This window comes from Macrotis lagotis, chromosome 1 (assembly GCF_037893015.1).
Source record: "Macrotis lagotis isolate mMagLag1 chromosome 1, bilby.v1.9.chrom.fasta, whole genome shotgun sequence".
Lineage (NCBI taxonomy): Eukaryota > Metazoa > Chordata > Mammalia > Peramelemorphia > Peramelidae > Macrotis > Macrotis lagotis.
The window spans coordinates 717,589,494-717,607,881 of record NC_133658.1 but is presented as its reverse complement, the minus strand read 5'-3'; the positions used below and the strand labels follow the sequence as shown (position 1 = coordinate 717,607,881).

General features: G+C 39.0%; 1 protein-coding gene across 2 annotated transcripts in view; it reads right to left on the bottom strand.

Moving 5' to 3' along the window:
* STAM2 (signal transducing adaptor molecule 2) overlaps window positions 1-11,165 on the bottom strand; it is a 46,805-nt gene extending 35,640 nt beyond the window's left edge. Inside the window, exon 1 of one of the 2 annotated variants that reach the window (XM_074215973.1) lies at window positions 10,977-11,165. In XM_074215973.1, the coding sequence (XP_074072074.1) occupies window positions 10,977-11,016 (40 nt within the window). In that variant the 5' untranslated portion in view covers window positions 11,017-11,165. The remainder of the gene's footprint in view (window positions 1-10,976) is intronic. The other variant, XM_074215972.1, reaches the window with a different exon arrangement.
* Between the last annotated feature and the right edge of the window lie 7,223 nt (window positions 11,166-18,388).

The following is an 18,388-nucleotide window of genomic DNA, read 5'->3' as shown; positions in this document are numbered from 1 at the left end:
TAGCTAGGTTTCACTTAGACAATACTTTCTCAAAAGTCTCAGTGCAATAAGCTTTAACTGAAATAAGAATTTTGGGGACACCCTGAACATAATGGAGCAATCATCTATGACTAGTGGTGAGTTTGAAAATAAAATCACATAAAACTTACTCAACTGAAAAAGGAAACTCAAAGAACCAGCTCAGATGTGTAAAGATATGTAAAAAAAGATGGAATTAAGAGCAAATGACAGTAAGAATACAATTTAAACTTCTTTAATATGAACAGGTACACTGAAGCTCAGAATTAATTGACAAATGCAAGGAATATTAATGGAAACAAAACATATGTTTTTAGTTATGGGAAAGAGGAAGATCAAAATTGATAAGAAATTTACATCCAAGTTCAATGAGGAAGGTCAAAGCAGTTACTCATCAACCTCAGTTAAACTATACATCTTGGTGAGCTACAAAACCATAGCAAATCAAAGTGTATTCCAAGCCCTAGAGATGTTATCCCAATTTGAAAAATGGGAAAGAAGATTCCCGTAATGCATCTGTGATACTTAAATTTTATTCGTGGCAAGTATTGAAGCATTAAAGGAACTGTCTTTCGAAACACTTACAAAGGGATGTTATGTCATCTAATAAACATATGAGACAGGATGAATGTGGTCCTAACACCAGGAATTGTGACATGATACAAAAGAATATTCTGTTAATTATAATATTCATATTTCCTCCCAATTTAAAATACTTCCAAATGCCCAGTTGTTCAACTCATAAAGAATGAGATCTTTCACTGGCCATCTTCAGATTTCAGTTTTTTGTTTGTTTGGTTTTTCGCAGGGAGGGTGAAGGAGAGATTTATGACAGATATATTTACAACTAATGTTTTTTCATTCTCATTAAAATTGAGTATAGAGTGTATGTATGTGTGCGTATACATCTATAAAAAATTTCTATAATATAATATTTAATCCAGTATAAACAAGACATATAAATAAAAAACAAACATAACAGATAATGATTACAAGTTAAAACATTTCCTTTTTGTTAACAATTAGTCAACTGCAAAAGCAATATGAACTATCTACCCTAACCATGTTACTAGGTGGGTTTACTAAGCTTTTAGGGAATAAATTTGGCAATCAGTCTGTTTCTGTTGAGAAGCATCTGTTGTGCCAAAGCAAAGTATATAAAATAAACATATATATATATATATACACACAAAGAGTACAAGTCTTACCATTTCAATTTTGTTTCTTTTAAAGGTTATCAAGCTGGTAGAGCAATAAAATATCATTGATAATACATATTTAGTTTTTAGTAAGACTGTTGACAAAATCTGCTACAGTAGAAAAGATGGGGGTTATAAGCTGGATAGTAACTGACAGAAGTTTAGAATTAATTAAGTGACCAAACCCTAAGAGCAGAGATCAATTCATTCAATATCAACCTGTAAGAAAGCCTCTACTGGGGCAGCTAAGTAGACCTGTGGCCCTGGTGTCAGGAGGACCTGAGTTCACATGACCTCAGACATTTAAATTACCTAGTTGTATGTGACCTTGGGCAAGTCACAACCCCATTGCCTTGCAAAAACCAAAACCAAAACAAACAAAAAAAGGTCTGTACCTGGTGCTTTAGGTTTCTGTCCTTGGTCCAGTGTAGATTAACATTTTTATTAGTAACTGGAGTAACCAGTAAAACTGGCATACTTATCAAATTTTCAGAATACACAAAGCTGGAAGGATTATTATTAAGTAACTGACAGAATCAGAATCCAAAAAGTTTCCAATAAGACTAAAGGGTAAAACTGAAATTAATAAAGAATAAAGTACTTAATTTTAAAAAGTTTACATATTTTTTATAATCTGCAAATATAACAAATAGAAGGAAAGAAACTGAATTAAGATATATAACAATATTTTAAGTTTGTCAAATTGACAAGGAAACAGAAAACTTAATGAGATTATAAAAGCTTAAATATGGAAGACAGTTTATTAAAAACTGTTACTTAATTATTAAAGTCCTCTCCCTTACATTCTAAAACATTCAAATTAAATGTATTACATTAAATAGTTTAAACACATAATGTCTTACTATTTTAAAACACCTACCCAACAAAAACTTCCCCTCTCCCCACGTCAAATAACTAGACAACTTCAATTTCAAGTTAAATTTGCAATTCAGCTAGCTTTCTAATAGTGTTTCAAATATAAGGGGAAATTTTAAAAAATACAATTTTAAAAAGGATTAAAAAATACCTTCTAAAATTGAAATATTCCAGCATTTAAACACTTAAATCTGAATTGTAATAGAACTAAGGTTCTAGTAACAATAAAAAGTCTATTTTTGAAATTCTCTTAATAGTGAAAACTAAAACACATTGGAGTGACATGGTGCAAAGAATTTAGCTTGAAAGAGGTTTCTAACCTCTTCATCTCACATTCCAAATAAGAAGACTTGGGGTTCTTAACTTCATGTCATAGATAACTTTGGTGGTTTGGTGAAGTTTATGAACCCCTTCTTGGAAAAATGTTCTTCAATGCATAAAATAAAATATATAAGATTACAGAGAAAGCAATTACATTAATATGCAGTTACCAAAATATACAGACCCTGGTGTGTGGGATAAAAATCCACTTAAAAAATAAAGAGACTCCTCTGAGCAAGAAGGAAAGTTTATTTTGGAATATTCCACTCACTGGTAAGAACTCCAAGACCTAGCTGATCTAGATCTATTCTTCTAAGACTAATCCTATGGTTGTGTTTATTTTCATGGAACCTGACCTAAAAGAAAGAATACTAGATAGTACTCTCTCTTATGTCATAATATTTCATTTTTAATGAAGAAAGAACTAGGTAATTTGGTATTGATTCTAAAACATAATAAGAATCACACATTGAAATAAACATCTCAAATTACAAAAATCTGGAATACATGAAGGAGGAATGGAAGAAGTAGGAAAAAACTCATAAACAGTCAAAATAGATTTCACAAAGTTATTTACTTTGCCCTTAGGTCATCTCTCAGACCTATTTGTTCTTATTTTAAACATAATGTAAATAAACTTGCCAAATGGAAAAATGTAGGAGGGGAGGGAAGAAGAGACTTGGAAGTGAAAACTGATAGAAGGGAGGAGAAAAACTTTTTTCCCCCTTAAAGAATAAACAACTCTATTAACCTGAGCACAAATGTTATAAACAGAACAACAAATAATAATCATAAAAAATATTCTATTTGAGGGACAGCTAGGTGGCATAGTGGATGGAGCACCAGCCTTAGGGTCAGGAGGACCTGAGTTCAAATCAGACATCAGACACTTAAAATTACCTAGTTGTGTGACCTTGGCCAAGTCACTTAATCCCACTGCCTCACAAATAAAAAAAAACAGAACAAAAAGATTATTCCGTTTGAACAAAAAGGGTAAAATCAAAATCACCATATTTTTGTAATGTCATTTACTGTCATGTGAAGCATCAGAGTAGTGCAAAAGAAGCTTATCTCTTAGTTAGGATGACCTGAGTTCCAAGTACTGACTCTGGCACATGATTTCCCTAGACAAATGAAATCAGAGAAAGCCCCACCCACTTACTCCAACCACACAAAAAAAGTTTAAAAAGTGTTCATACTGTTAATGTGAAAAATTATACTTTCCTCTAGCCCCCCCTTAAGAAAGTCTACTCTAAAAAACTGTATTCCAACTACTGAACAAATATGTCTAGAGAAATAAGACGTAAATAAAGGTCTAGGAGATACAAAATATTCATTGCAGCACTCATTGTGGTAGCAAATAACTAGAAATATTGTAGATGTCTAATGCCTGAGGAATGACTGAGGAAAACTACAGTATTAGAATGCAAAGGAGTATTGCTATCAAATAAGTTACATATAATTCAGAAATATATATACATATAATTCAGAATAATTTAGAAACACAAGGAAGGACTTCTCTGAAATGGATACTGAATAAAATAAGAATTAAAAGAATAACATATTTGACTACAATAAAGTAAATAAAAAAGAATACTTAAAATGAAGCCAAACTCTGAATAACTGAAAAACCAATGGTGGTCTCAAAAAGACATAATCAAATAAACCTCATTCCTCACTGTAGAAGGAGATATTTTTCACCATGTCAGATATTGTCATTCAAAAAATTATTGAGAAGAATGCTTTAAAAAGCAAAATTGGCCTCTCTGAGAACAAATCCTTCAGACAAAGAATAGAATTCAGGGAGATTGATGAATTTAACAGAAATCAGGAATCAATACTTCAAAACCAAAAAAATGAAAAATTAGAAGAAAATGTGAAATATCTCATGGAAAAAACAACTGATATGGAAAACAGACTTAGGAAGGATAATTTAAAAATTATTAGAATACCTGAAAGTCATGATCAGGACAAGAGCCTTGACATCATTTTCAAAGAATTACTACAGGAAAATTGCCATGATAGCCTAGAAGCAGAGGGCAAAATAGAAATGGAAGAGAATCCACCGATCGCCCCGAGAAAGAGATCCCCAAAAACCAACCCCTAGGAATATTACAGCCAAGTTCCAGAACTCCCAAGTCAAAGAGAAAATATTACAAGCAGCCAGAAGGACACAGTTCAAATATCATGGAGCTGCAGTCAGGATCACACAGGACTTAGCAGCAGCTACATTAAAAGCTTGTAGGGCTTGGAATATAATATACCGGAAGGCAAAAGAGCTTAGAATGCAGCCAAGAATGAACTACCCAGCAAGGCTGAATGTCCTCTTCCAGGGAAAAAGATGGACTTTCAATGAACCAGGGGAATTTCAAAGGTTCCTTTTGGAATGGCCAGAGCTGAACAGAAGGTTTGATCTTCAGATACAGGACTCAGGTGAAACAGAGATTGGGGGGGGGGGGGGGTAAACATGAGGGACTTAATGATGATGAGCTGCATGTATTCCTGCATAGAAAAGTGACACTGATAATACTCATATAAACCTTCTCAGTTAATAGAGCAGGTAGAGGGAGCTTTTATAGTTGAAGCACAGGAGAAAGCTGAATTCGAAGATAAAATATGGTGTAAAAATGGAGTCAATAGAAAAAAAGGGAAATGGAATGGAAGAAAGAAAAAGGAGAGGGGGAATAGTCCAAGATATTTCACATAATAAGATTTTTTTTATTACAATGAGCTACTGCAATGATATGGAAGGGGGGAGGCAAGGGGGAATGAGGGAACCTTTGCTCTCATCAGAGATGGCTAGGAGAGGGAAACAGCAAACATACTCAATGGGGTATAGACATCTGGAGTAAGAAGGAGGGGGGGAGCAGGGGGAAGGGGTGGGAATGTGAATAAAGGAGAAAAGGATGGACCATGGGGGGAGAGTGGTCAGATATAACACATTTTCTTTTTTACTTCTTGCAAGGGGCTGGGATTGGAAGGCCTGCCCAGGACCATAAGGCCAGGTGGATTCTGGGCCTAAGGGGTGGTATGGGGGCTCAGGGCTTCTTGGCCCCAGGACCAGGGATCTGTCTGCTGTGCCACTCAGCGACCTTACAGCAGAGTCAGAGTGAGAGGAGAGAGAAAATATAGTACATGGTAGTGGAGAAATAAGAGAGGGAGTTGTGATCAGCAATGGCAACATTGGAAAAATATGGAAGTAACTTTTGTGATGGACTTATCATAAAGAATGTGATCCACCCATGACAGAGTTGTTGGTGTTGGAACAAAGACTGAAGCACATTTTTTGTTATTATTTGGGGGAGGGTGCAGGGCAAGTGGGGCTGGGTGGCCTGCCTGGGGCCACATAGCAGGGTGATCTTTGGGTGTCTGGGGCCGGATTTGGACCCAGGTGCTTCTGGCTCAAGGGCCAATGCTCTGTCTGCCACCCAACCACCCCTACTATTATTACTATTTTATTTTATGTCTTTTTTTTTCCTTCTTTTTGGTTTTTGCAGGGCAGTGGGGATCAGGTGGCTTGCATGTCACACGGCTGGGTGATTGTTGGGTTTACGAGGGTGGATATGGGCTCGGGTGCTCATGGCTCCAGGGCTGGTGCTTCGTCCACTGCGCCACCTGGCCATACCTACAATTATTACTATTAATTTTTTTAATTTTAATTTTTTTTCTCTCCCCTTTACTTTTTTCGCCCAAGAAAGTCTATCTATATTCATGGAGGGAGGAGTATTTTGTTTACTTGTAAACAAGAATATTTTATTAATGTAAAAAAACATTTGTACAAAATGAGAATAAAAAATAAATTTAAAAAAAGGAAAAAAACCCATATATTTAAATATTTAAAGTTTAACTCAAACAGCCAAATTATTTCCCCAAAAAACATGTCAGGGATTTTTTTTTAATCATCTGACAAGACTTTCTAGGAAGAACTTTTTTCAATTTTATGCTATAAAGGTACATAAAGTGGCGGGGGGGGACAGGAGAGGAACAATTGTTTTATAAAATGTCATAGTTTTTCAACAGTTTCTAACACATTCTGCTTTACTGTGTCTATGAGGATTGGAAGTGGTACCTCTCCTATACTTTTAAGCACATAAGACAGCTTCAGGGTAACTGAAACTTATTAAGGACTATTTTAATCTTGCAGGAAAAGACTATCAAATTCCCAAATAGGTTGTAACAGCACTTCATAAAAACAGCAAGGTACTATAATCAAGAAAATATTGCTAAATACCTAAAGAAGATTCTGGAAATTCTAAATGAACAAGGTGACATTGGGTACAGAAGAGCAAGAGAATTGTGGTTAATGCCAACCATCTCAGGACCATAATAAGAGTTTTTCCATGAGGCAGGCCATTCAATAAATAGTGAAAATTTGGAAGCAGGAAAAAGAGAAATGCAAATGTCATTACTATACACCTAAGAGTGATGGATATAAATAAACACCAAAACCTTTTTAGAGAAAGTAGGGAATAAAACAAAGTGAGAGGAGTGAAGATCTAGAACCAGGAGAAGGAAGGATCCTATAATTTATACATGTATAATCTTTTGATATCAAGGTAGAAGGTTAGGAGTAACAGTCATTGAGTAAAGCAGTCTTCAGAATTATATAATAAAAAGCCGAATGGTTACAATGGTTACCACACCTTTAACAGGGTCTGTTTATTTTATTATCTAGGCTGCTTTTGGACTTGTATGATGACCATACTAGGAAAGGAGGTCTAGAACTTCATCCATCTAACTCACTGAGGATGGTGTGATCTTCTATTTATTGGCAAAAAATACTTAGTCCCACTCTTACCACCAAATGTTACCTTCAATGAACAGCAAATCTGGAATGTAAATATAATCTGAATTCAATCAGACAAATAAAAAGCCATGACATTCTAAGTAGATCTGATAAACTAAATGTCTCATGGGAGCCACTGAGGAATTTGAGGGTATCAGTATGTTGGGTTTTAGTTTGAGGAAAGATTTTATATGTTTAGTTTGATAAAGGGGAGACATAAAACTATCATTTCCAGCATACAATAATGAGCAATCATCCTGGAATAGCACTATTTCAGACACTTAATAAAATTAAAGAACTAGCCAGAATAGCAACAGTTGTCAACAAAAGATATGAGAATGGTCAAAGGTTATACACCTCCTTTCCCCTGGCGTGTTTATCAGTTGTTTGAGCATAAGATTATTGCAGTGCAAATAGAATATGAGCTAAATTTTGTAGGATAGGTGAAAGTATTCATTGACACCTGGAGACTAAGATTAAGGACACAAGGTACAAGAAATACAAGTTTATCTAGCTGGAGTGTGTGGAGAAAAGGAAGAAGAATGGAAGTTGGGAGAGTAAAACAAATAAAATTCAATGAAAGCAAATGGAGGAGAAAATAAATATATTCAAATAGGTGTATGGAAAGGGAGAAGAAGGAAATGGGAATTGCTGAAAATTTTAAGTCTAACAGTTTTTTTTTTTGAAAGGTATACAGAATCCTTAAGCAAGGTAGCCTGGAATAGTGGAAACAATAGCTGATATTTTATAGTGCTTTACATGTTTACAAAGCACTTTAACAACATTACTTATCTGTAAAACTGGGTTATCTTTAGTACTTACTGTTATATTTTAAAAATAAGGAGATGTTACAGTGAAGCAGTTTACTAGGTATATAACTCATGAAATTACTATATTAACCTTGGAAGACTTTCTGAAGGAAAATTTGAAAAGAACTTCAAATAAAAAAATAGTTTATATGATGTTAGCTAATGTAGGTATTAGAGACAGTCATGAAAAAAAACAAAGGAGAAAATAAGATTTCATGTGACTGAACCACTAGGAATTAGTTTTAAAAGATATTCTGAAACAACCTAAGGGACACTCTAGAAAAAAAAATTCCAAGTCAGATAATCTCAATTGCTTTGAGTAGAGTATAAAACTCAGGTACTAATAAAGATGCAGAGGCAAATCAAATTTATTTCTATTAAGCACACAGAGAACTTCATTCATTTAAATGATTAAATATCTGATCCCATTCACTAGCTACAGAAGATTGTGCGCACAGGGTCTAAAAAAATGACACTGCATCCTTTCTACTTTACTGAGAAAAATGATGCCATCCTTGGAGAGCAGCTTCATATCCCCAAACCAGTCTTTAATAATACTAGTTTACACTTACAGTTTTAACATTTTTAAAGTGCTTGAGATATGAAATATGCAAATAATTATAAGTAATAATTTTTCACCTTTTTTTGAAGTAAAGCATCAGGACCATGGAGTTCGTGGTCCTCTGAACATCTCACCTGGCTGCACTATTCTAATATTTCTCTGACTTTTCCACATGTCCCCAGAGTTGGCTACTTCCCCCCCCCCTTTCCTCCTGCTTTTCAGCTTCTTTTTTGGGTGAAGTCTATGCCCCGTGTAAGCAATTTGAGGTCAAACTCTTGTTTTTGTATCCCCAGTGTTTAGCACAAGAATTTGGACTAGTAAATATTAGTAAAATAGTAAACTATTAGTAAACTAGTAAATATTGACTGGAAAACAAACCTTTCACTAGACCCCACTTCCTCTCCTATGGCCTTCATGGTCTTAACCTAACAACTTATTAGCTCATTTCCATCCTCCATATTCTACTGAAACAATTCTCTTAGTCACTAAGAAACTCTATTGATTGTGTAATATTTCTCAATTCTACCCCTCATTGAAATTTGCTTTTCCCCCAAATTCCCAGTCTTAGAACATTATTGAACGCACAGGGCCTTTACAGGCCTTCTAATAGAATTTCATACTGATAATGAAAATAAGGTCCATTGATGTCAAATGAATGCCCATAGTTACAATAAATACGACAGAAGCAGAGACTAGAACATATAGGTCCTTTGATACTATCTCATTCTACTTCCCTTCATAGATTCTAATGGCAGCAAAATTATTCATCTCTCTCTTCCTGTCCTCTCCTTCCACTTGTCCAGTAATGTTGATTTTCATACCCTTGTCTAGAAATTCCTCCTACAATTCTTCTCGATTTTTAGGGCCAATCAAAGGAGTCATCATTTCTATAAAGTGATCTGTTTCCTCATATTTCTTAATGTCTCAACCTGCTTCCTGCTACTTATTGCAGTCTACCTTAATTCAATACCTATCCCTCTTGAAAGTTTCTTGAGGACTGGGAATATGGTTTTCCCCCCATCTTTGTTGTTACAGGTGCTGTCACAATGCTTCACATATAAGATCAAAGCTGGAAGAAGACACCTGCCATTTTACAGATGAAGAAACTGAAGTGCAGAAAGAATAAGAAACTTTCCCAGAGATCCAGAAAAGAATGAGTGATTTGCCCAAAGTTACAAAGTGCTAAGTTCCAGACCTAGTATTTGAGTTTCTCTGGCTAAATCTGACTATTCCTTTCATAGCACACATAAAAGGTTTCATATTGGCTGACGTGGGTCAGGAGATCTGTTGGTCTTGGCTCTACCACAAAACAGAAGGATGACACTGGGTGAGTCACTTAACCTCTACACACCCCTATTACTCATTTGCAGATAGTCACAGGGTTGTTACAATGACAGAAAACATAGCTTGAAATAATTGAAAAATAAACTGTCAAGCATCTAAATGTTAAATGACTCTCACAGGCTGTACAGGATTACTCGGCTTTCAAATAATAAAATCTTGATGAGTGAAATAAGTGCAAAATCATGAAATTCTCTAGTTCAGGTATTCTTTCAGCAGCTTTCAGAGATATCCTTCTCACCACAAACTATCCCTAGGTATTCCGGTCACCAAGTCAACCAACATTTATTAAACACATACTATGGGCCATTGTGGTAAGAAAGTAAAACACAAGTGTCTGCCTTCAAGAAGTTCAAAATCTGGGGCGGCTGGGTGGCAGTGGATAGAGCCTTGGTGTCAGGAGTACCTGGGTTCAAATCCGGTCTCAGACTTAATAATGACCTAGCTGTGTGGCCTTGGGCAAGCCACTCAACCCCATTGCCTTGCAAAATATATACATACACACGTAAATATGTATAAATAAGAAGTTCAAAGTAATCTAAGAGGTTAGGGATAGAGGGGAAAGGAGGACAAAAGGCAAACCACGTAAGAACGAGTTATATTACGTGTAGGATGAATTTTAGATACAAAAGCTCTCATGTTTAGGAGACCAAGGGAGAAGCCTCTAGTAGAAGGTAGGACTTTGAGGGAAGGTCCTGAAGGAAGTCTGCGGGCAGAGAGAGCGGATGCCCGGTGGCAACGCCTCGTGTCCAGCCGCAGCCCCGGCTGGGACCCTTCCTCGGAGGCCTCAGGCCCGAGGCACTGCGGTGCCACCCTGGCGGCGAGGGCCCGCTCCTTGGCGGCCTGGGCCGTGCCGGCGGGCTCGGGGCAGCCCCGCGCCCCCGGCGCGCCCCCCGCTGCACTAAGCGCCTCCTCCGCGGCCCCCCGCAACGGGGCGGCGAGCCAGGGCGCTTCCTCCGGCCGCGCACGGCGAGGGGCCCCTCGCCCCCCGAACGCCAGCGCCGCCGCCCCGCCCCGTCTCCGGGGGAACAGCCCCGCGGCCCAGGGCCCGCCCGGCCACTCACCAACATCCTGCTCAAAAGGATTGGGCGTAAACAGGGGCATGGTGCCGCGACCGGGGCCGCCCCGGGGGAGGCCGGATCAGGCGGCTTCGGCGGTGCAGAATGCCCCCGCCGCCTCCTCCGCCCGGCCGCCGCCGCCGCTTCCTCGACGGGCCTCCGGCCCGGCCGCAGCACTTCCGCAAACGTAGCTGCCCCGGCTGCCGCCTGATCCCCGGGGGCCCAGGCCCTCTCCGGAGCCTCCTGCGCTAGGCCTTTCCTCGGCTAGCTCAGACAAGCTGTCTACGCCCTTCCCCCTGATTCTTCCTCCACAAGCAGGTCCAAGGAAGGACGACGACCCTGACTCCCGGATCACGCGGCCTTCAGGCGTTAGCCTTAACCACCTGCCGATCTCGAGGACCCCTTCCCGAAGAGGGACCTTCCAGGACCGGAAGTTGAGACCGGAGTGTGAAAGCGGACCTGGCACAAAGGTCGGTCGGTCGCACCAGGGGGCGCCCGTGCCCAGACTTTCCCCGACGTCCCTGCCCGGATCCGGGAACCCATCGGGGGGAAACTTTGTTCGGCCCGGCCCGGCGCTGCGTTACTGCTCCGCTCTCCGCGGAGACCCCGGGGGCCCGGGAAAGGAGTCAGAACCGGCTGGATCCGTGGAGCGAACGAGAGCCAGGCTCGAGTCCCGTGTTGCCATGTGACAAATTATGAGACGCGTCAACATGTTGGAGCCGTGAAATAAAGAAATAACACTTAATTGTGTCAGTTGTAGCCGGCAGCCTTCGGATCGGGCCGCTCCGAGGCTGCAAAAGCGGTCTCTTCCAGGACCGCCTCGGGGGCTTCTGGGAAATGTAGTCTTTCTTCCCTCTGGAAGAGACCCGTATTTCTAGCTCTGTCGGGGAGGGGTCCGGTTCAGGGTTTTTTTGAGGTTTTTGCAAGGCTCGCCCAAGGCCACACAGCTAGGTAATTATTAAGTGTCTGAGGTTGCATTTGAACTCGGGTCCTCCCGACTCCAAGGGCGCCGCCCTCCGCCCCCCAGCCTCCACTCTCTACCGGAGGCAACTGAAGAATTAAAGACTCAACCTTCATTAAGAAAGGCAAAGGGACCTTGGGGCACACCCGGATGGTGAACTGGGAGACAACATACTGACAGCCGCGCAAGACACGTGCAGGGTCAAGCCACCGGCCCTAAGGGCCGTGGGAAAGGCTTCTTGCAGAAATGGGGGTTTTAACTGCGACAGGAGCAGGAGGGAGAGACCTGCAGGACAACCGCTCAAGTGTGGGAGATTTCCTGTTGGATCCGGGGGTGATGAGGCCTAGAGGGCTGCTCAGACCCGGGTTTGGGAAGGGCACTCTGACCTTGAGTGGAGGGAGGACTGGAGTGAGGATCATTTCAGGCCGGGGAACCCGCCAGAAGTGATCGCAGTCATCCGGCTGGGAAGTGATGAAAGGGGTGGCAGTGGGATTGGGCAACATGGGATGGAAAATGGGGGAGAACGAGGAATGATGAGTGACCCCCTTCGTTTCAAGCTACCGTAACAGGGTAGGTGTGGAAAACTTAAGAATGAGTTCAGTTTGGGGACGTGTTGAGTTTAAGATGAGAAATAGTATAAAAGGAGAATATGATCCAGGACTGAGTTCTGCTGGTGGGCATGACCTGGATTAAAATCTAGCCAAGGAAACTGAGAAGTAGTCAGGTAGGAAGAGAATCAAGGAAGCGAAGTATGCTTTCCTCAGAAATCATAGGCTATCCCATTGAGTTACATCTCTCACTCGGGAGTAGATTGAGGGGGAAATTGCTTACCCTGAGATAACTAAAGAGAGACTATTGTCTCTGATAATAACCACCCCAATTCTACATAAACTCTTATATTTGTAAACTTTAGAGTCATCTATAGTTCAAGGATGTACATGCTGCTTCTACCAAGAAATGACAATCACAGTCACAAGGGAGAGGGCTTGAGTGACGCTGACGAAGAAATTCTTCACTATGTTGCCAAATTAGTGATGAGGCTTTCTGATTTTTAGCTAGGCTTATTCTCAGACCACAGAACTTACTATCTGGCAGTCATCCTTACTATTTTCCATACTGCACTTTGGCTGGTATAGCACGACACCACCCCCTAAAGAACCTAGGATCACCTTCAGTCACAACTTGGGAATGTCTCAACTCTGAAATGAACTTGTAACTGGTGGCAAGTTTCTTTCTTCTCTCCTTCCTTCTTTTGTCCTTTCTTTCCCTCCTTTCTTCCTTCCTATAGACTTTCTTCCCATAACATACTCACATATGTATATACAAGGATTACAAACTCCTGCTATAGATTGTGAAATTCCTAAGGGAGTGGAATAATGAAGCAGAAAAACAGCTTATACAGTAAAAATAATTGTAAAGACAAAGAGCTTTGTAGGACTTAAGAACTCTGATCAACACATTATTACATTAACACAATTCCATAAGCATTCCACTCACCTTGTGATGTAGATTTGATATCTGACTTGATACAAAATGAGATATATAGTTTTGGCCATAGTGCAGGAATTTGTTTTGCTTGACTACATGTTAATTACAGGAGTGTTGTCATTTTTTCCCCCAAGGGGGGAGGTTAGAGAGAGAAAACATTTTTTTTTGTTAATTAACAAAATTATTAAAAAAATAAGAAAACTCTCACACCTGAATGATTTGTACATTGAGTACATTTCTACTCCCCTCTTATGAAGAGACTAAACATAAGTCAGTTCCTAAACTGAAAATAAGTAAGTTAAAAATAATTTTCTCCTGGACATCAGGTTGGGGGGATATAAAGAGCCAATGAGTTGTCAGAGAGTCTGACTCTTTGTTGATGGCCAAACTTCCCATGGAATGAATCCTGTATGAAACACATTTAGGAACCAGAACTGTAATCCAGAGTGAAGAAAGGAGAAAGGCAGGAATATCAGACCCCTAGGCTCAGCAGCAAGTTTTGTGTGTTAAAAATACAAAACAACTCAATTATAACACTTCTATGATATAGCTAGGTCAAGTATTCAATCAACAGACATTTGAGCACATACTATTTGCTAAGAATTGTGGAAGGTGTAAAGATGGATAAGATACTGCCCATACTGAACAGTGAGGGAGATAAATAAAGGTAAATAAAATACAAGGTAACTGGTATTCCAATTTTGAATGCTTTGGAAATTCAGAATTATGACATGTATATAGTATATTCATAAAAAAAGTCAGTTGAACTGAGTCTTGAGGGGTGTTAGGGATGTATAGGATTTTTTATAAGGGGGAAACATTCCAGATTAAAAGAATGACAGACAAAAATACAGAGAACATGTACAGGGGTTATGGTATCTTGTACTGACAAAAATAAAAAAAACCCAAATGTAATAGAATCTAACAAAGGGGAGGGGGAATTCCTGCTTATTAGAAATATATAGTTGGCCAAAATAAATTTCTGAAGATGATCTGCATCTTTATTAAGTTATAAATAAAACTTATGAGAAAGAATAGGATTTGTATAAGTTCAAAATAAAAGGACAGCAATAAAATCTTATACTTCAGATAAATCTGAAAAAGGAGTTACAATCATGAGTTCAGATAAGGCCCCAGCAAACATAAACATTTAACAGAGTCAGAAATTACATATTTTGATAAATAAGGAACTATAAATATTAAAAATATGTACATATATATTGATATGTGTATGTCAATATGATGTTGTTTGTTCATTTTTTGTTCTTCAAGAAAACAGTGGCATCAGGAGAGTGATATCTTGACTTGAAAGTAAAGCGGCGGGGGGGGGGGGGGGGGGGGGGGGGGGGGGGGGGGGCGTGGCTAGGTGGCACAGTGGATAAAGCACTGGCCCTGGAGTCAGGAGTACCTGGGTTCAAATCCGGTCTCAGACACTTAATAATTACCTAACTGTGTGACCTTGGGCAAGCCACTTAACCCCGTTTGCCTTGCAAAAGCCTAAAAAAAAAAGAAAGTAAAGCAGGGCTTTACACTGTCCTCACTCTCTCCTCCAGAGTCATCTGAGTCCAATGGCAAGTAATATATCAAAATAACTGGCGATAGTCCTAGATGCAGTGGAAGATCCTGGTTTTTTTTTTAATCTGTGTTCTTTCCCAGGTTTCAGTTTGTCTGAGACAATGTATATGTATGAACTGAATGTCATAATAATTAATTCTTAAGAGGAATAACTAACTGTAAAAAGATAGTTAATTGTAGGTGTCAGTGTTCTGTCAGAGTTTAACAAAGCCAACTGAAAGATAAAGAAAATTAAAGATAAATATAAGGATAGGAAAAACAACTTGATAGGGGCTTTGGGGAAGATGATCACATGAAAGATGAAAGGAAGCTAAATTCTCCCACTTTTACTCAAGCAATGATCTAAAAACAGCAATATATTGAACAATAACCAAAACTCCAAAGAGGAAACTTAATAAACCAGACCAAGATTGAACAGAGAAAATGAGAAGTTACAGAAACTGAAAGCAGAGTATTATTACTCTGACCAGTGCTGGGAATCTTCCTTTCTTGTTTTACCAGCAGATCCAAAAGATCACTACTTGAAGTATAAGTAGCTTCTTCTCCCCAAAAGACCAAAGTGTAACTCTACTGGAAGAGTTCCATCTATTACAGATTTCTAAAGTCTCAGTGGTCCTTCCAACCTTCCTTGTCTGTAACTTAGCATACATTAAGATATCACTTTATCTCTTCAGGATTAATTGAGGTTTTCTTTTTGAAGTTCTTCCTCCATATTTTTTTCAAGGAAATCCTCATTCTTCCTAATAACTTGAAGAAGAGAGAAATATATCATTTACTTCTTGGTTGATTTAAATTGACTGTCACTTAAGTTCCTTGGACCTCAGTTTCTCATTTGTAAAATGAAGAAGTTGAACTGGAAGACATTTGAGGTCCAATTTTAAATCTATAAATGTCCTAAGTATCCCTCCTGCCTTTTCTCCTCTTTTAATATGGAGATAAAGTTGCATTTTATTTTTTTTTTGGTATTAAAATACAAACTTAGTATATTCTTAGCAGGTCATTGAAAAATTCCTCTTGCCAAATTCTTCCAGATTTACTAGAAGCAAAGCCCTCCATTTTCTAATATATTTGTGACTGTACTGACAACAGTGTTGCTAAGGTCCCTAGTGATTTCTGATTCATCCTTCCATATTGCTGATGCTCAGTTTCTTTGTCTTCATTCTTTTATAAGAGAGTTTAGGAAGAGGCTTTGAGGGTTGTAGGAAACTATTCCATCTGCCAAAAGGGATAGCAAAAGACCTTTGCAGGTTTTGTGTGGTCCTCAAGTGAGATCTGAGAGGTGGGAGAGGTGATGTCATTCCTGAGGAAGCAAGAACTGGGTTGTTGGGCTGGGCAACCCTGAGGGTTATTTCTTCTCTTTCTCTTCCTAGCCCCTTCCCCTCCTCCCCCCCTTTTCCCATAAGAAGTCCTCCCATTTATCCAGAGTACTGAGTCATGGTTCCAGCAGGAGATAAACTTCTGGTTCTTTAAGAGTAAATTTAACCTTTTATTTTATTTTAATTTTTTGGAAGCTTGAAGTACAAACCCAATCTGAAGAGAAATTGCATTAGGGAATAATATACTCCAGCTTCCACAGCCTGGAGGGGTTGAAGTGGACACTGGGTGCTGTTTTCCTGAAGTGCTGACTATTGTTGACCTTCATGAGTTTGGCCTTAAAGAATTAAAACATGTTAATTTCCAGAATTTGTCCTAATAAGGAACAAATAGAATTAGGTTAATGTGTTAGCTTCCAGAGTTTGGTCTTAAGAAAAAACAAACAGAATTAGGTTAATATACAAGTTTATTAGGCTCTCTAAGCTTGCAGTTTATGCATGTGTGGAGCTTGGTTTGGAACCAGACCCCCCCCCAGCGGAATTTTGGAAAAGCATATTTATACAGTTATAAATCAGAAGGCAGAATCTGAAAAAGGTGTTCCTGTGCTTGTCCATCATGGGAATGGGCATCAACTCAAGATCTGTTTTATTGTCATGTTTGTTGGGGTGAAGAGTTAGTACTGGGAATTCCATTGTCAGGAGGAGTGCCCCATTCCAGCTCACAACCTTTGTGCTTCATCAGTTATTTTAAAGACCTCCACAAAGCATGGGATCTTCTCCCTCCAGGATATCCTGTGACTATGGATACAATGAAAAGATTCATATTTTTTATATGCAAAAAAAATTCATATTTTTTAGAAAACATTGTCACCATGAAGGAAGAGGGTAATCTGTATCAGAAACTCTGACTTTGATTCTTTTAATTTTTTAATTAATAAAGATATTTTTATTGCACTTCATGGTCCATGAGTACCCTAGAGCCTGAATCATTGAACTGGCCCAGGTTTTGTGGGATAAGACATGAATTTGGATCTTGGGAAGAAAGGGGAAGGTTTGGAATATTCACCATGGGAAGCATTTACTACCTTAAAGAAATATTTAGTGCTGAATAAAGGGATTACTATGTAGTAGTAAGAATCCAGTTGAGGTAACAGATGGATAGCTTGAGTTTTGCATTGATATCTCGAACTACCTTATTGCACTTGACTTCCCTCCATTGATTTTTCTCCTACTTAGCCTTTGTATATTTTATTTCTAATACATGGTTGTTTTCATTTTGTTTTTCTCATTGGACTGTGAGCTCCTGGAGGACAGGTACTCCCTTTTTACCTTTCTTTGTATCCCTAATGTTTATCACAGTAGCTGGCTCTAAGTAGAAATTGGATAAATACTTATTAATTGATTGATCCAAAACAAACTCTTTAGAAAGTTGTGAAAGGTCAAGAGGTAAGGTCAGAAAGTCTGCCATTTAAGGAGTATAGCAAAGGAAGCAAATGGAATGTAAAGCTGTTTATTGAAAGAAGGAAAAGTGTCTGGGTCTGAGCAAACTAGCAGCAGGTAGGTGGGGAGCACACTTTTTATAGGATATGGGCTTTGGGAAGCAGGGTGGTATGTTTTCCATAGGGAATGAGAGTCATTTGGGATCACCATGGAAGATGTGATTTGTTTGGGAGTTTCCCTGGAGATTGAGAGTTGTTTGAATTTTCTGTGGAGGTTAGGATTCATTTTCTCAGGAAATGATACTCAACCAGGCTCAACTGGACAAGAGTAAAACCCAGGTCTAGATCTAACATTCTAGCCTTTTGTTTTAATTTTTTGAGATTAGTATCAGGGGATTAGAGTCCATTAGGTGGGAGACCATTGCACTTGCCTGCAAAGGCTATGGGAGATTGATTAGACTGTCATCTCTGGAAGGAGTGTTGCCAACTAGACATCATCCTTAGAGGGTTTCTAGCTACTGTTTCTAAAAATACATTATGATGGGGGTTTCTAGCAGCAAATCAGATAAGGATGTCATAAAGGAGGGAGGAGATACTTCATAAAAATTGGGATGATGGCCCAGTTTTTGGTGACTGCTTTCT